Source organism: Chrysemys picta, chromosome 5, assembly GCF_011386835.1.
Source record: "Chrysemys picta bellii isolate R12L10 chromosome 5, ASM1138683v2, whole genome shotgun sequence".
NCBI lineage: Eukaryota > Metazoa > Chordata > Testudines > Emydidae > Chrysemys > Chrysemys picta.
The window spans coordinates 35,064,119-35,085,460 of record NC_088795.1 but is presented as its reverse complement, the minus strand read 5'-3'; the positions used below and the strand labels follow the sequence as shown (position 1 = coordinate 35,085,460).

Sequence of the window (21,342 nt, the reverse complement as noted above, 5' to 3'; positions counted from 1 at the left end):
CAGGTGCTCTGAAGAGAGCTGAGCTGCTGGTTCCATCCTCCAGACAACTTCAGGTAGGTGCCGGTGGAAGGAAGGAGTAGCAGCCAGCACTAGGGACTGCTGGTGGAGCTGCCCATGAACTCAAGTGTAGCTGCCTCTCAGATTGAGGCCATGGGACTTAACCAGTGCCCCTCCAACCCACCATGTGCTGGATGGAAAGGAGCCAGGTTTAAGGTGTTCTCCAGGGCCAGAAGGTACTGTGAGCAGCAGAGAGGGAGAAGAGAACAAGGAGAGAGCCAGGCTGGGCAAGCAAGAGCCTGGGACTAGGAGGAGGGCAGGATGAGACACTAATGTAGAACTTGGGCAAAATGGCTGTCAGGAACCTGGAGGGGGAGAGGAAGGCATATGGTGTCCAAGTAAGCAGCTGGGAACTTGGGGAGGCAGAAAACAGTTGGGCCTCAGGAGGCAACTGGGGAGCAGCGTGGGAGGAAAGAGCCAGAACCTGGGGAGAAGGAAGGAAACAAGGTCTGGTGGGAAACGAGAGAGCAGTAGGGATCCAGGGTAGTTAAACTGGCAGTCATACTAAGTGCTTAGATCAGTGGTTCTTAACCAGGGGTATACATGCCCTTGGGAGTATGCAGAGGTCTTCCAGGGGGTACATCAATTCATATTTGCCTAGTTTTACAACAGGCTACATAAAAAGAACTAGCGAAATCAGTACAAACTAAAATTTCAAACAGACAGTGACTTGTTTATACTGCTCTATATACTATACACTGAAATGTAAGTACAATATTTATAGTCCAATTGATTTATAATTATATGGTAAAAATGAGAAAGGTAAGCAATTTTTCAGTGATAGTCTGCTGTGATACTTTTGTATTTTTATGTCTGATTTTTGTAAGCAAGCAGTTTTTAAGTGAGATGAAAATTTGGGGGTATGCAAGACACATCAGACTCCTGAAAGGGGTACAGTAGTCTGGAAAGGTTGAGAGCCACTGGCTTAGATACTGTTGTGATGAGCGCTATAAAAAATCCTACTATAGAAAGAATCATGTTAGGGGAGTGTGTGTGTGTGTGTGTGTGTGTACGTACATTTAAGTGAGACTGATGTGGGCAGATGGATAGGTTGGAAGGGTTGAAATTTCTTGTGTATGTGGATTGCTTTGCGTTGTCAGTTCCCCCTCACTTGCTTCCAGTTCCAACCCACACCTAAGCAATTTTCCCATGCAAAAAATGAGTATTGTATTTACTAGAGGGATGAGATTTGGAGTTTTCTGGGCTGGAGGAGGCTGCCTGGGATATGATCTCTCTACTAATGAGGTTCACAATATGAAAAAGTTTGGGAAACCCTGCTCTGTAGGATGAGTACAGAAACTTTTAATAGCAAGGGTGTTAATTGTTACAGACCGTACCAGTGCCAGGGATTCCCAGAAATCATCTGTCTTTGCATTCTGGAATTGGTAGTTCTTTAGGTACTCCTAGGAAAAAAAGAGAAGAAAATGTTTTAAATATTTGCACGTCCTTCCTCACCTGTCAAAACAATGCACATATTGTAATGTTATCTGTAGTACTAATATGCGGAATACCTTCCTAAGAGTGGTGTTATTCTTAACCAGCAAAGGCTTTGAGCAGGGCCGGCTCCAGCATTTCTGCCGCCCCAAGCAACAACAACAACAAAAAAGCCGTGATCGGCGGCGGCAGTTCAGCAGCAGGTCCTTCGCTCCTAGAGGGAGTGAGGGACCTGCCGCCCCCGAATTGCCACAGGTGCTGCCCCTCTCCCTTGGCCGCCCCAAGCACCTGCTTGTTAAGCTGGTGCCTGGAGCCGACCCTGGCTTTGAGAGAGATGTACATTTGTTTATTTCACTGCTTTCTGCACAGAAGAAAAGTGGAAACACTTGCCAAATGCAGGGTCCACAGGTTGTTCTAAAAAGGAGATCTCCGGGTATGTCTACACTACCAGCTGGATCAGCGGGGATCGATTTTTATCGCCTCTAATGAAGACACCACGGTAAGTCGATCTAAGTACGTCGACTTCAGCTACGTTATTCACATAGCTGAAGTTGCATAACTTACATTGATTCCCACCCCCCCCAGCCCCCCCAGTGTAGACCAAGGCTCAGAAATATCCCAACTCCTCCCTGTATAAATGCAGGTTGGGAGCTTTGAGAAAGCCAGAAACATTGAGAAATTATTGCACACTGAATTATAAGTGTCAAAATATTAGTCCATATGACTTACAAACACCATTTCCTAGTGAAAATTTGGGGGGCATGAAAGATCTTAATGTCAGCCAGGATGAAGTGTGATTTTAATTTATACACTGTCCATAAGAGAACCAGCCTCTTCTTCCTTCTGGAAGCTAAATTGGGTCCATTGTTTTTTATAAAAGTTTTATTAATTTATATGTCTCAATTTAAAAACAAACGGAATCAGCAAAAACATAGCTGCTCATTGATGAGACATTTGAAAGGGTGGAATAAAGTTTCCCCATCATCCCAGTCTTATGTGCCTTCAATAAATCAAATGGAACCATATTAATCCAAAAACATTTCAGTACTTCCCAAAGGACAGGCCTATTCTTAAGATGGGGAGTCAGTATTTTCCAACATGATACATTAATGTGCAATGTATTAATCCTTGGAGAGGGCCCTTGACTTTTTTTCTTTGTTGTTTACTTGAGTGGACAAAATGTAGTTGTATTGTACATTTCTGGCTTATTAAATAGGTCACAAAAAGAGTTATTTTAGGAATGTCTAAAAGTGGAAATCAAAGTTGAACTATGATAACTTGGATAACTGCATTCTGTGATCAGAATCTTCTTAAAGGCTTAACTGATAACTAATAATTAGCTATTTAATGATTTCCTGTTCTACTTAAATATTGAATGCTAGAACATGTTATCCCCCAGTTCAGTGCTACTCTGAGACTGTGACACGTCAAGTAGTACGTGATATTTTCTGCCTACAGAATGTTAGGTAGGTGGTGCTGTTTGTTTCAATCTCCACCACAGCTATTTCTGTGCTTTTATAGGGATGTGGGTAAGCAGGAAGTATTTATCACGGCAGCTTGTGCCTATAATGTGGAGTGTGACTGAATATTCCTGTCTTGTAGGACTGTCCTTGCTGATTGTATGGAAATGTTTTTGCTGTGGTTTCAATATAATCAGTCAGCTGGCCAGCTAGGATGTTCTCCCAGCCCCTCCATATCTTAGCCCTGTCAATTCTAGCTCGGGAGCAGTGATGAGAGCACCAGTGTAAACAGGGCTCAGGCATCTCTATCACCATATTCTGAAGATTCACTTTGAGGACTAGCTCAATGGTGAGAGATTTCTTGAAAAATGCCAGTGTAGCAACTCAGAGATCTTGGAGGGAAGAGGAGGAGGTGTGTTGTTTTGTGGGGGGTGAGGATAAGAACATATTTAATAACCCAGGAAACAAAGGCATCATGATTAATTATTTAAAGATTTCAGAGCACAACAGTTATGGCCTCTATTTTTGGAGAAGACTCCAAGTTCTCCAATTTTCTCTTTTGTGTGTATGGTAGTTGGCATGTATCCTAACCATGTATCCTAGCTTCTTGGTAGGGGTAAAGTAAAAGAGGGCTTTTTTTCCCCCCCAGGGCAAATTAGCACCGTGCATTGGGATTGACAAATGTGGAGTAACTCTGTTTTCCAGTTTTGGCTTCCCTAATTGCTCTGAAAGAGGAGTTTGTCTGTAGTGGCCTCAGGACCAGCTTCAAATTTTTGCAGGTGCCAAGTGAATCAAGATTTGTAAAGCTTTCAGGTCGATTTCTGTAAACGGCATAGCACAACTGAATGGTCTGGAGGTCCTTGGTGGTAGGAAGATGCAGGAGTGCTTTGGTAGCTGGGTGACTAGGTTCTAGTTAACACAGATAAGAGCATGGGGATAGAGTATTAAGGAGGAATCAAGAGGGTATTGTTAGATATCATGTGCCTAGGGTCATCACTGGCTGGCCTTCAAACACACATACAACCCTTCAGTTCAAATTCCAACTCATTGTGAGAATTAATTTCCACTTAACATTGCTACCTATTCCCATTGCAAAAGGTTCCATAATTTCTATATCATTACAAAACTGTACCATCATGCTGGGAATTTGGGTAACCTAGCTTTTATTGTCTACACAGCTTTTTCAGATGTGGTTGAAGGAGCTAGTGTATCTACATCCTGCAAAAAATAAAATTTAGATTAATTGGAGTAAATGTTAGTATAGAAATGTTGTTAGGAGTGAATGTTTTAGTACATAAATAGTTATCTAAAATTGTAATGAGGACACACAAAGCGAATGTATCCAGGGCCGGCTTCAGGATTTTTTCCGCCCCAAACAGCCCCCCCCCCCAAAGCCGCGATTGCGATCTGCGGCACTTCAGTGGGAGGTCCTTCGCTCCGAGCCGGAGTGAGGGACCCTCCGCAGAATTGCTGCCGAATAGCTGGATATGCCACCCGCCTCTGGAGTGGCCGCCCCAAGCACCTGCTTGCTAAGCTGGTGCCTGGAGCCAGCCCTGAATGTATCACATTCACTTTTCTGAGTAAAATCTTTCCCTTTCCCACATGTGGTTTATTTTTTTCTGGCACGTTTTACTGTAGTTCATACCCGACATCCTTTTTGAAACTTTGCTGGTGTAATCCAATCTTGAAGCATTCTGAGAATTGATGCTCCCTACATACAAAAAGAAAGGGAATAAGGTCATTTCACACCTTTTTAAAACTAGATTCTTATTACTTTAAAAGACTTCACTAGAGTGAATATTCCATCTACCAAAAATAGAAGTAATCTATATGGATAAAAATTTAGTTCCTTATTTCTGCAGACCATTCTCTCACTCACTCACTCACTCCTGCCATGATTTCAGATCCTGTTATGAGACTTTGACTAAGAGCTTAGGAGCCTTTAAAATGCTGTAAATCTGCAGTTTTAGATTGTACAATGACTCTACTCAAGGCTTAAATTATGCTGGGATGCTGACTTGGAATAAAAATACCAGCATCTGAAGCAGATTGACAGGCTCTGTGACACTTACTCCTGGGGGGTCAGGAAGAGACAAAGTGTGATAGGGGCCTTGGGAAAGGAAGAGGGTGGAGGAAGACACCAAGGTAGAAGAAGAGAAATAAAAATGGACAGAGAAAATAATAGACAGGTGGAAGTAGGGTGACCAGATAGCAACTGTGGAAAAAATGGGACGGGGGGGGGGGGGGGGTAATAGGCACCTATATAAGAAAAGGTCCCAAAAAACAGGACTGCCCCTTTAAGAATGGGACATCTGGTCACCCAAGGTGGAAGAGATAAAATGGGATAGCCACAAAAAGAAGGAAAGGAAAATAAGCAAAACCCAACCTACAACTTCAAGGTTATTAAATTTTATTTCCCTGGCAGAAAAAAAGGATAGTTGAAAAAATGTTTTGAACTGGTTAAAAACAAAACAAAACTCACTGTCCCATGAAATTAGGCACTTATGTCAGTCCTCAGTAAGCCTTGACTCCATTCTTTATATTATTAGGGATGAAAATTTGGACACGTCAGTGTGTCACTGGAGTGGTTGAGTAGACTTTTATGCAATAGTTAGGACTTGTCTACACTAAGACTTAGAGCGCAGCAAGGCAGGGTATGAATATACAGTGCACTAGTCTGCTGCACGCTGACTGACCGCGTGGATGTGCTACCATACACTAAACGTTCCATAGCATGCTTTGATGTAGAGCAGTGGTTTCAAACAGCAATAGACAAGCCCTTAATTTGGAGACTCTCTTTTCCAATTAATTATCACAGTTCTTAAACTGGCCAGCAGGTGTCTCTTTTCCAATGCAAAAACAGCTTTGTTATAAAAATTGGAGAGGTTGACAAGCTTCAGAACTGATTAATTATACAGACTATAAGGTCACTTTTATAAACAATGTAGAACAGTGTTTCTGATCCTCACAACACTCCTGATTGCCTTTTGTTATCCCCTTGAGGTTGTGACGATGGAGAAGAACACAAGTTATATAAACCCAGTTGTTTGCACAACTTCTCTCTTATTTGGGCCAGATCGTCATTTGGTGTAAATTGGAATAGCTCAGCTGAAGTCAATAAATTGACACTGATTTATACCAGCTGAGTAGCTTGCCCTATTTTATTTTTTGTAAACATACTTGCTAGGAGCATATTCTTAGAATTGCTAGCCTATGCCAGAGATATTGTGAGGTTACACGTGTGTAAATTTGGAAGTTTTGGTGCCTATAGTTCGTTAGCCACAGGGTTCAGAAATGCTGAGACTCTCAAGACCACTTCAAAAAGAACTTATTTCCTCTGAAAAAAAATTATCAATATTCGAGCTAAAAATATTATGGAAAATTCAATTGTTATCTGAAGACAATGCATTAAACTGTTAAATTTAACTGAGAGAAATGGAGTGTAATAATTCAAGTGCAAATCTCAAAACAACTTTAACTGTGGAATCACTAATACCAGCTCTATTATATGGTCAAACTGTCTTTTACCTAACTTAGAGACAAGTTGGTGAGATAATATCTTTTATTGGACCAACTTCTGTTGGTGAGAGAGACAAGCTTTTGAGCTTCCATAAAGCTCTTCTTCGGGAGCCAGGGATATAATTTATCTTGAATCTGAGTACCCTCACTTTGTGGATTTAACTTGGAGTATTCTTATTGTCTGTAGATAAATCTCTGATAAGATTAGTTTGCTTCCTTTCAGGTGACACTCAAAATAATGAAGAAAGCCTCTTATGAAAGCGTGTGACAGGTGACAACGCACCATTTGGAACTCAATGTCCATTTAATCAGAACACATAAATATGACCTGAAGAAGAGCTTTTTGTTTTTGCCAGTGGGTGCTCCCCTCCGCTCCCTCTCCCCCATGTGAGTGGGGGTGGGGCCTTGGGGCGGAGCAAGGGGCAGGGCCATGGACCTGGCGCCGGGGCACACAAGATTAATCCAGTCTTGCGGGTGCTGAGCACTCCCTATTTTTTTTTTTTCGGTGGATGCTTGAGACCCAGAGCACCCACAGAATCCGATCCTATGTCTCTCACCAACAGGAGTTTGTCCAGTAAAAGATATTACCTCACCCACCTTCTCTTTCTGATACCCTGGAACTGACACGGCTACAACAAAACTGCATTTTACCTAACTTGACTTTTCTACCTATGTTGTGCCCTATCAATCAGATACTGACCAGGTATGTAATTACAGAGTGTGCTGTGATGACTCCATAGACCCTAAAAAATTCATTGCATCTTTAGACTGTATAAACATTTTTACATGTTCTGATTAAGTTGACGTTGAGTTCCAAATTGCGTGTTCATTGTCAGCTGTCATACAATTTCATAAGAGGTTTTCTTCGTTTTAATATTTAAAATATATGCCCAAACATTGCAGGTGTCTCCAGAACAGTGGTTTATCTTAGAATATTCAGTTTTGTGGTTACTATGTAAGCACAAAGGGGAGGGTGAATTAAAGATGGGAGTTTTCTATCCAGTTTCTTATACAGTATAGTACCATCTGGGTACCTTTTTAAAAGTTGTAGAAAACAAGAAGGTGTCTCTTACTCACTGCATTGGTGAAACTTAAATCAGCTTTGGGTCCAGTGTGTCTGATTTTACTCTACATATCTTGGCTATTGTTGGTTTGACCGAGACCTTCAGGGCTGCTAGAATGGCAATTTACTTAATGATTTATGGTTTGGCTACTGGATATTTATGGTGCAATAAATACTGACAATTGGGGACGGTGGGGGGGGGGGGGGGGCGGGGCGGGGACTGTAAAAGAAATAGCCTACTCAGGTGTAGGGCTAGCTAATAAAAAGAGATACCTAACACTCAAAAGGATTTTGTTCTAGACATAGCGGAGGCTAAAATCAGTGAAAGATACATTTTTGCTTAGAATAATAATGGAAGCCTTGAGAGAAAGAATAGGCTGGATGTAACATTAGCAGACACTATGTTAGAATTTCTACATACAGGGTTCTGAAGGAAAGATACAAAAGCACAGTCTATAGTTTGTTCACTATGGATTTAAGGAATTCAACTTAAAATCTTAAACCTACTAAATTTTTTGTGAAATCAGATTCTTGAATGCGATTAATCATTGGGAATCTCTGAATTCTTTAAATAACTGCTCTTTTGGAGTGTAGTGTGCAACGGAGAATTTGAATGATTAGAGGAAACCTTATCTATACCATCAAATAGGAAAGAGCTGTAGAGTTGTACAATAAGCTGTTAACCTAAATGGTTTAAGTATACTAAAAAGAGGAAATGGCAGGAATATTTTGCCGTAACAAGCCACTGGATCAAATCCTTGCCTTGCTCCTACAAGTACTCCCACTAAAAGCAGTGGCCCTGTCTAAAAAGTTCCCCACTGTCATTAACACTGTTTGAGCAATATTAGGTACCCTAGCTTAGATGAGCGGCTTGCTGCTGCCATTCTTACCACCACTAGGTCGATTAGATGCTCGCACTAGGGTAATTCCATCATTGACAATGGGAACTGTAGGGTGGACAAGGTGCCAGAGGCTGCTAAGATTTTAATCCCCACATTTCTACATGTGCTGTGAGCAGATTTAGGTGGCACAGTGGTCAGAACACTGATGTCTGCCTGGAGGCCTGGCTAAACTATTGTTCTTGCAGTTGCTGTAACCTGAAACAGTGTTAGTAAGAACGAGGAGTCCTTGTGGGACCTTGGAGACTAACACATTTATTTGGGCATAAGCTTTCATGGGCTATAACCCACTTCATCAGATGCATGGACTGAAAAATACAGTAAGCAGGTATAAATATACGGCACATGAAAAGATGGGAGTTGCCTTACCAAGTGGGGGCGCAGTGCTAATGAGGCCAATTCAATTAGGGTGGATGTGGCCCATTCCCAACAGTTGACAAGAAGGAGTGAGTATCAACAGAGGGAAAATTATTTTTTGTGGTGACCCAGCCACTCCCAGTCTTTATTCAGGCCTAATTTGATGGTGTCAAGTTTGCAAATTAATTCCAGTTCTGCAGTTTCTCATTGAAATCTGTTTTTGACTTTTGATGTTGTTGAAGAATGGCCACTTTAAAGTCAGTTATTGAGTGTCCAGAGAGATTAAAGTGCTCTCCTACAGACCTTGGGAGATAGGCCAGTCCTTGCTTACAGACAGCCCCACAACTTGAAGCAAATACTCACCAGCAACTACACACCACACAACAGAAACACTAACCCAGGAACCCATCCCTGCAACAAACCCCATTGCCAACTCTGTCCGCATATCTATTCAAGGGACACCATCATAGGACCTAATCACATCAGCCACACCATCAGGGGCTTGTTCACCTGCACATCTACCAATGTGATATATGCCATCATGTGCCAGCAATGCCCTTCTATCATGTACATTGGCCAAACCAGACAGACTCTATGCAAAAGAATAAATGGAAACAAATCAGACATCAAGAATTGTAACATTCAAAAACCAGTAGGAGAGCACTTCAATCTCCCTGGACACTCAATTACAGACTGAAAAGTGGCCAATCTTCAACAAAAAAACTTCAAAAACAGACTCCAACGAGAAACTGCAGAACCAGAATTAATTTGCAAACTTGACACCATCAAATTAAGCTTGAATAAAGACTGGGAGTGGCTGGATCACTACAAAAAATAATTTTCCCTCTGGTACTTACACCTTCTTGTCAACTATTGAGAATGGGCCACATTCACCATGACTGAATTGGCCTCGTTAGCACTGACCCCACACTTGGTAAGGCACTCTTATCTTTTCATGTGCTGTATATTTATACCTGCTTATTGTATTTTTTACTCCATGCATCTGATGAAGTGGGTTTTAGACGACAAAAGGTTATGCCCAAATAAATTTGTTAGTCTCTAAGGTTCCACAAGGACTCCTCATTGTTTTTGCTGATACAGACTAACATGGCTACCCCTCTGAAACCTGTCATGGTGTTAGCAAGGGTGGGGAACTTTTCAGAAAAAGGCTAATTGTCTGTGATCTCCATTGTTTTTTGTCTCCTCCTTAAACCCCCTTTGTCATAGTTAAGATTATAATGCGAGGCCTCTCCTACCTTGCTGTATGATATGCCATCAAATACAGATGTTATTTCAGCTGGAGATGACACACTGACCACAATAGGGTGAGAAGACAACAAGGAGTCGTCCTTCATCACAGGCAGCACGTCATCAATTAACACCTGATCAAGCTGGTAAACAGAAACAAAACCAGGACTGTAATTCTTACTCAAAGAACATAGTTGATAACTTTAAATGGAAGCTTCAGATCTGCCTTTGGTATATGGGGATGTGGATGGAGGAGGCATGCAGAATGAAATTTCACCACCTCAACAGAACGACTTGTGCAATAGCACTGTATTTCTAAGATGGGGACCTTTTTCCTCTGTTATGATAAATTACCTCTTACAGAATCCTGTTTGAACATGTGCGTCTCACAACACAAAAAGCTCAGCAAGGCAAAAAAAGGAGACTATTACCAATTTCAGCTTTGAGACATAACACAGATGGCTATATAGAAGTCAGGTTGAGGAGTACATAGGGTTTCTTCAGGAACTGTCCCTGTTTTTTTTCTTTTCCTTTGTCAGATCCAGTAACCTGTGATCCATATTGGTTTAATTCCTGATTAATAGATGAGTGAGACTAAAGTTTTACATAACTTTCTGTTATACCATTCACTGATATACAGCTCTATGCCTTTGTTAAATAGTGTGTCTAGATTTAAAAAGGGGCTACATAACTTCATGATCAATAATATATAGTTATGTATGTTAAAGTAAGAGTAATGGAATTTCATATTTCAGGTTGTAAAGAGATAAATCCAGGGTAAGAAAGGATCTCTTCACCCCCCCCCCCCTCACCACGTACAGCACAGCATTGCACAAATGAATATTTTTTGGCTTTGCTTTAGAGTATCAGATATGCTCTGGTCACTGCTAAAGTAAATGGACCAGTGATCTTTATTTTGCTATAAAGGATTTAATGTAATAAAAATTTAACAAACTAAAGCACCCCCTCTATATACAAATAAAAGTAGGAATGCATATGGTAGGTAGAGTCTCATACTAATTTGGGAGATATGGGCCATGGCATCTGTTTTTGGGAGACGACAAAATCACCTAATTCATACAAGCAGTTATTAATCCCCAGTGTGTAAAATAAGCACCTGCTTTCCTTTTCTTGTGTAATGCTGACAGACCCTGATCATTGATGGGCAGGATCAAACGTGGGACCTCTAGAGCTTCGTGCATGAGCCAAAAGCCAACAGTCTGTTAGCTAAGGCTGCAGAGCAAACTCATTAATCTCTCTTTAAGTAGTCTCAGTGCCACTAGATGGGACAGAAGACCGCACCCAGGAGGTGTGTGGGTTACATACTTGTAACGCCAACAGACCCCGGTTGTCATCGTTGGGCAAGATTGAACCTGGGACCTCTGGAGCGTAGTGCATGAGCCAACTGGCTGTTAGCTAAGGCTGCAGAGCAAACTCATTAATATCTCTCTCTCTCGTGGTCTCGGTGCCACTAGATGGGAAGAACACCACACCCAGGAGGTGTGTGGGTTACACTTGCAGAATCAGAAAGTAAACTAATTAGTTCAGCTTCACTGTTAGCAATGTTGGGAGCTTTAGGATAGATAGGCCACCTGCAGTCACTACTGTTTTAAGCATTATTTTGATTAGACCTGCTCTGAGCATGGTTCTATGTCATAGTGCTTAAAACACTTGCAGGAGCTGGAGAACTGATTTTTTTCCCCCCACTGAACCAAAGCTGTAGAGACAGTTTTGGATCTGAATAAATTCATCCTAAACTTGCATTTACCAATCCACCAGACTTCAAAGGGATTCACATTCCAGATTGGATTGTGGTTCTGTAACACCCCACCCCACTCCACTCCCCCACACACACACTCTTCAGCTCTTCTGAATCAATAAAAGGAGACTCTCCATCTCCATCTTTCAGGAGTAGGACTTATAGCCACTTCGCAAAATCGCCATGACCAGGCTCAGAATCCACTTATGATTCTTTACTATGATAAGCTAATAATTTACTCATCAAAACATTACTCTCCTCAGGTGAGCAGAACTTTGCAAGTCTTATAGACTGGCTTCAGACCAAAACCCAGTTAGCAGGACAATTTAGAAACCCAGCAAGTCTTTTCACAGTCCAACCAATAGAGATCTGTGGTATACAACCACACAAGTCAATTTGTTCAGGTATCTCCTTTCTCTATATATCTGCATGCCACAATAATTAAGTGTATGTGTATCCACTATGTGTCCTTGTTTTCAGTGTCTGTGACATGATTCTTATTTTCATTTTATTCCAAAATAAAAAACATAGTGTAGAAATAATTACCATTTGCCAATTAGTTTCTGCAGCATTTACTCCTAGGAACTCAAAGTAACTGGCAAATCCTTCATTTAGCCACAAGTCGTCCCACCAGTCCATGGTCACAATGTTTCCAAACCACTATAATTGTAAGCATTAAATATGAAGTGTTAGCCACCGTGATAAGTGTATATTATAGTTTTGCAAATCTTCATGCAGTACCTCCATTTGTTTACATTCTTCCTGTTGCCAGGAAGAAGAATTTGTCATAAAGCTAGGTTTTTAATGGGAATTCAGATGATGACTCACATTAATCATTTGTATTATGAAATTACATATTACAGCGGTGATTTGGAACTGATTCATATACCACTGGAAGTATTTTTAGTTTCTTCCTCTTGATTTGATTTACCTTTATATGGACCAAATTTTCAAGCAGCTTCCAGAGTTTAGTTGCATCCATTTGCAAGCTTAGATCACATATCTGCACATGTAAATGATGTGGGTGGGTGGATGTGAGAGAGATGATGTTGCAGGCAGATTTTTCAGAGGCTGGCTGAAAACCTGGTCCTAAGCATCTAATTTTCTGAGAAGAGTCCATTTGCAATAATTCCAGTACTGTAAAACTCTAACAGCAGAATTGCCTTTGTGCACTTATTTTAAAGTGAGGTTTAAACATACTTAGAAGACCTGGAACCAAATGTATGGCTGATTATTTTCATAAATGAGTTATGGATACTGTGCACTTCTGGTGCTTTAAAAACGTTAAACATTTAATAAAATCTACCTGGTGAACGAGCTCATGGGCAATCACAGCTGCCACTCTCTGTTTGTTGGACGAAGCAGATTCTTTGGGATCGTAAAGTAGGTTTGTTTCTCTGTAAGTGATCAGACCCCAGTTTTCCATAGCACCAGTACCAAAATCTGGAATAGCTATTTTATCTATATTGAAAAAAAGACAGCTGGGTAAACATTGTATTCTCTAAGATTCTTAAGTGATATTTCCTTTTTAGGTAGGAAGACGTCCATCTGCTTATTCACAACATAAGATAATAGTTTGTTTTGTGGCTCACCATTTGACAGTCTTCTTCTGTATTACATACTGCAATGACAGGGTGAACCCCAGGATCTCTGTTCCTATGTATAGGATGCTCCGTGATACATCCTCAACTGAATGTAAATTGTCATAGCTGCATTGACTTTAATGTAGTTCTGACAGTTTACATTAGTCAAAGATCTGTCCCCAGATAAAGTGCTGTTCAAACTTATGGAAATACACATGTGATCCAACACTTAAATTTGGCTCCAGAAATTATTAGTATTTTCTAGGGATATGCTGTAGGCAATAAAGCATCTGAAACTGTAGCATAATGAGGCATGTCATTGTTTGTCACCCTCTTGAATAACAAATATTTACTGCCTTATTAACTGAAGTTAATCCCCCATATGGTGAACAACATTTGCTTCTCATTCAATCTGTGGAGTCACTTTTCTTCATGTTCCATAATCAGTACAAGTTAAAATGAGAATTATGGACTCGCAGATGACAGAACAAGAAGCAATGGTCTCAAGTTGAAGTGGGAGAGGTCTAGGTTGGATATTAGGAAACACTATTTCACTAGGAGGGTGGTGAAGCCCTGGAATGGGTTACCTAGGGAGGTAGTGGAATCTCCATCCTTAGAGGTTTTTAAGGCCTAGCTTGACAAAGCCCTGGCTGAGATGATTTAGTTGGGGTTGGTCCTGCTTTGAGCAGGAGGTTGGACTAGATGACCTCCTGAGATCTCTTCCAACTCTAATCTTCCGAGGGAAACAGTGGGGGCGAGGGACCTGTCTGGTTTTAAGATTAAATTAGATAAGTTTATGGAGGGAATGGTTTAATGGCAAAACATATTAGCTGAGGAATACTGAGCAATAGCAGGTAAATAGTATAATGGCTAACAAGGGTCAGGCTGGAGACTCTTGCCTACATGCTCGGGGTCTTACTGATCGCCATATTTGGGGTCGGGAAGGAATTTTCCTCCAGGGTAGATTGGCTGAGGCCCTGGAGGTTTTTTGCCTTCCTCCGCAGCATGGGGCAGGGATCGCTAGCAGGAGGGTTCTCTGCCAATTGAAGTCACCAAGACACAGGATTTGGGGACTTCATCAGCAGAGTCAAGGGAAGGGTAGGGACGGTTTTGTGGCCTGCAGCATGCAGGGGGTCAGACCAGATGATCATAATGGTCCCTTCTGACCTTAAAGTCTATGAGTCTATGATTGGCCATGCATTCTGTTCTGTGAGGGTAAGGGTAAAATACAAATCGCTTCAAAATTGGACAGATCCTTACATACAGCTCTAATTGCAAATTGCAGGTGTTTATTCTAGCCAGCTCGGTCACTGGGCATAGCTGTCAACTTGGCAAGGTCTGCGGGACACATTATACAGTCTGTCAAGAGATCCAAAATGAGGAACACAAGAAAAATAGTGATGCCAGAAGCTTTGATGTGATAGTAAATTAATTTATTTAAAATAATCATTTTGTTAAAACCCTCTTTGATTCATTATTTCTGATTTAATCAATTTATAATAATGAAGGGACAATATTATAAAGATATGAAGGAAAGATGGACTTTTGGGTTTTGAACTGGAGAGTTGAGATGTTTGTCTCCTACAGCTTGGCACTTTGAGGAGCACAATATAAAATCTATAAGATGGTCTACATTACAAATATTATTAATTCAGGGGACAGAGTTCCACTTTGCAATGTAGATGGGACCTTATCAATGTTCTTTAACTGGGCATCAGATATGTTACAGAAACATGCGCTTGGTTATAGATAGTTAAGATCCAGTTTAAATGGATCCACAAATTGGAGCCAGCTTGTAACCAGGTAAAGGGACAACTGTGTTGTAGCTAGGTCTCCTGACTTGGTTGTAATTTGTAGCGTAGATGGACATTTATAGTGACTCAGTTGATATTCAGGGGTGAGGAGAAGAGAAAGGTCAAAACTTTCAGAGAATTTAGCATGTCAGTTGCTTTACATGGGTAATCCATTAGACAACGCATAGCATGATTATTTTTTTTTAAATCCTCTGGCTACCTTAACTTTTAAAAAAAATTTCCATCCTTTTCAGTTAAGTTTATAAACCTTAATAAACTATACCTTTGGATTTTATAGCAGAGGATACTTTTATAGCTTTTTCACAGCTCTAATTGTATCCCCAATTAGTTCAAATTTCACAAATCAGATCCAGATTTCAAACATCCAAATTTAGGGATGCTCAGATCTAATGTTTTGCTCTGGGACCTTAAAATATAAGGGCTACAGGCAAAATTTGGTTCAGCATCAAGGTTGGTTTTGTTTGAATCTGGGATCTTCATTCAACCGATTTATAGAAAATAAATTATAGTTGTGGATCCAAACTCCACCCTGGTGGAAATGGGTGCACAGAAATTGGAGCAAGTCACATGACTTGCATCATTTATGTCACCAGTAACTCTGGTCGAGAAGTTTCCTTGGGAGCTGAACCAGTTTATCTCAAGCTGCATCTGGCTGTATTTAGCCCATATTGTTTCTCTGTTGATGTCACCAACATTTCTCGTTATTTAAAATTGGACACTCTAAAATAGCAGTGTTTAGTGCCAGTGTTTGGATTCAAGCTGCCAGAATGAAGGGAGGAGAATGTCCTAATTGGGTCTGAGCCTCCCATCTTGACATACGAGAGAGTCTTGAACTATAAAGTCTTAATCTCAGCAGATTGCTAGCAGCAAAATTTCTATATTTTCACTCTCCCATGAAATAACAATGACTCAGAGCAGAAAACAAAACTGTGATAGTAAATTAAGAGAATGAAGAATATAAATGGTAGTAATCACCTAATTTTGGAAGAGAGTAGTTCATATCGAAATACTGTTCAAAGTAGTCAAATACAACTTTAGTAACATTTGCTGCATATTCTGCTGTTTGTATTTGCTGTGGCTGTGCATATATCCTGAGCTGTAAAACAAAGTGGAGAAATACAATTAGAGCAGATCCCAGTTGGACAAAACAAATCAAATTATATTTAGCAAAGAGAAGGATAATATGGTTGACTTTTTTTTTTTTTTTTTCTTCTCTGGAAGATTAAACCTAACACTAAGACCTTTGTCTAAACCACTTATATGACGAGGTTTATGAAATGTCATCTTTATATATAGATATACATAGATTAAATCCATGTGTAACCGCCCCAAATCTGTGCACTATTCATCCATGAAACGTTATGAGCTTATTTTCTTCATTCCTCCCAGCCACTCTCACTCTATCATTTCCTTTTTTTGTCCAATCTTAGATTACAAGCTCTTTGGGTGGGAATTCTGTCTTTACTTGTTTTGTAAGGTACCATTCACATCTATGGTGTTACACTGTATAAGTAAAAAGTAACACTAAGGTACAAACCTAGGCTATATTTTACTAATCTATATTTTGCTACATTTGTCTGCTCCTCTGCTTTCAACAAATTCTCTCTGGATTTTTGATCATCACTTATGTTAATTATGATTTGACCTTTGACCTCATTTCCCAGTAATTAGTGGAAGCCACCACGTCAAATTTGAATAGATTTAGGAAACTTATTTGTTGGAAGACCAGCTATGCTTTTCAGTTTTTTGAAGGGATAGCTTCCCCAAATTAACACTCTTAAGTTTTGCCACTGTTACTGATAGACACCCTCTAAGAAACAATAGGTATGCATGCTCTCCTAAGACTAGTGCATGAGACAGGAAGGGCTGCAACCCTCTATCAACAAAACAGTGCAACTGACCATATAAACATACAAAGAAAACCAGCTGGGGAAAAAAGGGTGTTTTTTTCCCTCTAGTCGTTTGGTATCTGAGAGTTTCCTTGTGGAATACAATTGTGTACCTACTTTTGTTACAACTCTCTGCTACAGAAGTGCACTGTATAGGGAAGAGGAGGTAGGGAACCCCTTCCCCACACCGACCTACCAGTGCAGGATTGCAACCTAGCATTTCAGGGCATTGGATCAAGGAGCTGGCACATCCTGGGCCCAGCAGGGTATGGTCAAATGGTTATACTTCTGGAGCCAACAGAGAAGGAGATGGAGACAGACTGACAGATGCAGAGGGAACCGATAGACATACACTCTCTGCTGTGGTCACTTTATTGTTCTGGCAGCAAAAGCTTTGCACTTGGGGATGGTGAGGGTGGGAGGGAGGAGAGTACAGAGTCCCCTGAACTTTTAAAGGGAAGGACATCACACAGTCGTTGGTCTCTCTATATGTATGTTTCATTTAGTGGATAGATATTGTTCCTTTTTGAAGCAATAGTGAAGTGTGCTCTGCCGTATGTTTCCTTCACTTTCCTTCCCAGCTCTGGTTACCCTTAGCATTCCTGTTCTGCACTGGCAGGACAGTTTCTCAACTTTTCATGGTTCATGTAAGTGTAGGAAACTGACTTTAATAGAAGGGCTGCAGACTAAACTCTGACTGTTGACATTAATATTATAAAAATAGACTGGCAGTGGAGTAAGGTAGGAATAGGCATGCGTGATAGCTGCTAAGCCATCTGAAAAGTATCGTGCTTAGAGCTTGGCTTGTGAGAGTGATATTTTAATAGAAAATTCCAAAGCTGGTATGAGGAGGATAGGCTCTTTGAGGTAATATGCATGTTCTGTGATATTTCTTACTTGGATTTGTTTATTATAACCTGCAAACTACAGACTAGTCAATTAACTGTGCAGTATGTTTGGATATTAAGGTGTATGCATGCACATTTTAAATCTATAATTACATTTTTTTAATGAAGAGGAGAAAAATGTTATGTCAAGTGCTGATTTTTCATGCCTCCACTATCTGTGATCAGGAACTGCCGCTGCCACATGGTAATTAATTTTGTATTACTATTTAGCAATGGAATATCCCCCAGGCTTAAGAGACCAAAGACCTTTTCCTTCAAAAATGTACAATTAGAGCTGGATGGGCTTTTTTGGTGAAACAATTTTCTTCAGAAAATGCCAATTTGTCAAAATCAAAACTTTTCTGAGAAAAGTATTTTGTGCTGACAAAGCTTTGTCTGGAAGGTTGCTCAGGTCCAGGATGGAATTTGTGGTCAAAAGTAAAAGAGAGAGAATCCAGAATAGGCAGTAGTCCAGTGGTGAGGACACTCACCTGGGATGTGGAAAACCTAGCTTCAAATTCCTGCTCTGAATCAGGCAGGGATTTGAACCTGGGTCTTCCATATCCCAGGGGCGTGCCCTGACCATTGGGCTTATTGGTTATTCTAGTGTCTGCACCTCACTCTTTTTTTCACTCTCACACACATACCATAAATTCCATCCTGGATCCAAGAAACCTTCCAGATGAAAGTTTAGTCAAAAATGATAGGTGTCCACAAAAATGTTCACTTTTGATGAATCTGAATCGTCTGATGGAAAAAAACGTTCCTTTGAAAAAAATCCTGACTGAGTCTAGGCTTTGAACTGGACAAAGGAGTCGGCCTGTGGTGAGGAGCCGTGGTTGGCAGTTGATAGGCTTCAGTACAAAGAAATTAAGCTTTCTTCAAGAAAAAGTGGTGAGGAAGATAACTGAAAGGGGAAAAAAAAAAAAACCGCTTCTAAAATTTAATTGGGTTTTCATCAAGACCATGGGATTTCCACGAGGGTTGGTTTGCAATTACTGTCTGTAACTTTCCCTTCAGTAATCTCTTTACTCAGTTTAGTGTGCTTCATTTCCCTAGCTGATCCATACTCGAAAATCTCTTGCACCCGTCAGAACCTACTTTTACGTTTGATTTGTGTAATCTCCCTTTATGAAACTCAAAACATAGATTTAACATCTGATGTGGAGTAGTAATCGATTTCTTATGATCATTTAAAGCTGCAGGCATTTCATTCATTATCTCTTCCACCCTTATCTCTGCCAGATCAACAACTCAGAAGGGATCCCAAAAGAGTTTTAAGAGCTTTTATTATATATTGTGAGACTTCTGTGTAATTGCATTGTTTTGTTTTGCTAAAAAGTAATATATTGTGTTACAGAGCCTCACTATCTTATGCTGCTATGTAGTTAGTAGAGCTGGTCAAATGATTTATTGCCAATAATTAATCCAGTGAGCACTGGCATTTTCTTTTGAATAAATTGTCAGTTGATTTGTCCCATTGTTTGACTAGCAGTGCTGATCACTATGGTAAGGCCTGGTCTACATTTCAAAGTTTTACCAGCATAACTATTTTGGTTAGGGATGTTCCTAACTGAAATAGTTATACTGGTGAAAGGTCTAGGGTGGACAAAATGATATTAGTAAAAAGGTGCATTACATTTGTATAATTTATTCTGCTTCAGAACTGAAATAAGCTATACTGGTATTAGCACTTTTTTTTACGAGTATAATTGCATCCACATTAAGGGGGTGCTGCTGCTTTAGCTACATCTAAGCAGCAAAACTTTCTAGTGTAGCCAAATCTTTAGGCATTTTTATTGACTAACGTAAATAAAATGTGTAAGAACTATAGCCCAAACTAGATGGGGATTCTTCATGCAAACTCTGTTCTGGTATTAACATCCCCTCCCCCCATATACACACTTTAAAGTGCTGTATAAGAGTGAGGTATGTATGTATTTGTAACTTCTAGATATTCACTTTTATTCACAAAAGCTACAGTCATACTATAACTTTGCTTTAATATTCCCTTTTGAAATAACAAAGGTCAATCCCTAACTCACAGCCTAGAGTGTGGTAGCTGAACGTAGAATGGGAGAGCTTTTGTATATACAAAACAATGATGTCGTGTGCGGTTGCAGCATTCTATTTCTTTTTCCCTGAATAAATTTTGCAAAAGACCCATGCAAATTCTGATCATGTAGATGATTAAGCTCTAGAGAGTGTGTGTCTAGGCTAGATAAACATAGTCCTGACACTGAAAACAAGTGGAGCAGCCTATCTGAGAACTACAGTAGCACCTTGCTCTAAAGGTTTGGAGTCACAGTTTATGACTTAGATTTGCAACTAAACAAACAAACACAAATTTAAAAAAAATCAAGGATACTGCATCACATTGCAAAATGTACCCTGGTCACATGTTTAGACAAATGTAGTGCATGCACAAAGATGTACAAATACATAAAGTTTTAGAGCAAGGAGACCTCAGCACAGCACTGTGCTATTAGATCTTTGCTAAGAAGTGAAGTGAGACCTCTGGGATTTTTGTGAAAACCCTATAACGTAGGAAGGGATTGATTTGCAGGTTGGGATACTTGAGGCAAAGTACTGATTTACCCACAGAAGGTCACATACTGAGTCAATGGCAGTGTTGGGAATATAATCCAGAAATCTGGATTCCTAGTCATTAGACAATATTTTCTCTAGAACAGCAATAAATTAGCCTGAGCAAATGGTTAAAACATCCTTACTGCAAAAGTGTGTTGTCTGATTCTTAGAAGGGAACTAGCAACAGCACCACACTGGAAGAATTTTTCTGTCTCTCATTGAAAAACTTGGACAAATAACTAGTTAACAGGGGTTGAACATTCCAGATTAAGTTCAGGCTGAATAAGGAGGTTGAGTGAAAGGCTAAATCATGGCTGGGGTTTCACATCAGATTCAACAACTCTGGTAAAATCTTGTGAACTCGTCCCACAGGATTTTGAATAGTAAAAATCTCACGAGTAGAATCTTATAAGAGTTTTGGCTGAATCCAAACCAGAATTGGAAAATAAACTCTTTACTCCTTTGGATACAATCTGCAACCAAAATTATAGGAGCCAGTTCAGATTTGTGGATTCAAATCCAAACATACTCAGCTCAAAGGACCTGAGGTTTCAGCCCTTCATGGCAGGGACTGTCTCTTTTTAACATGTGTCTGCATCATTCCTACTCTGATTGGTGCATATAGGCACTACTGTAATATAATTAATAACTGTACACTATGCATTTTTATATAACAATGCATTGCTATGACTCAAGTTTTTCAATGTTGTTGATTAATAAGCAAGAGAGACATGAAGTCCACATAGATTCACAGCTTTTAAGGCCAGAAGGGACTATTTTGATC

The 21,342-nt window shown here is 40.1% G+C and overlaps 1 protein-coding gene across 1 annotated transcript in view; it reads right to left on the bottom strand.

The window, feature by feature from the left end:
• ENPEP (glutamyl aminopeptidase) overlaps positions 1-21,342 on the bottom strand; it is a 50,927-nt gene that overhangs the window by 17,194 nt on the left and 12,391 nt on the right. The window contains exons 4-9 of the mRNA XM_024106849.3: positions 16,169-16,289; positions 13,103-13,257; positions 12,343-12,456; positions 10,046-10,180; positions 4,597-4,662; positions 1,395-1,460 (exon numbers count right to left, since the gene is read on the bottom strand). Coding sequence (XP_023962617.2) covers positions 1,395-1,460; positions 4,597-4,662; positions 10,046-10,180; positions 12,343-12,456; positions 13,103-13,257; positions 16,169-16,289 — 657 coding nt within the window. The remainder of the gene's footprint in view (positions 1-1,394; positions 1,461-4,596; positions 4,663-10,045; positions 10,181-12,342; positions 12,457-13,102; positions 13,258-16,168; positions 16,290-21,342) is intronic.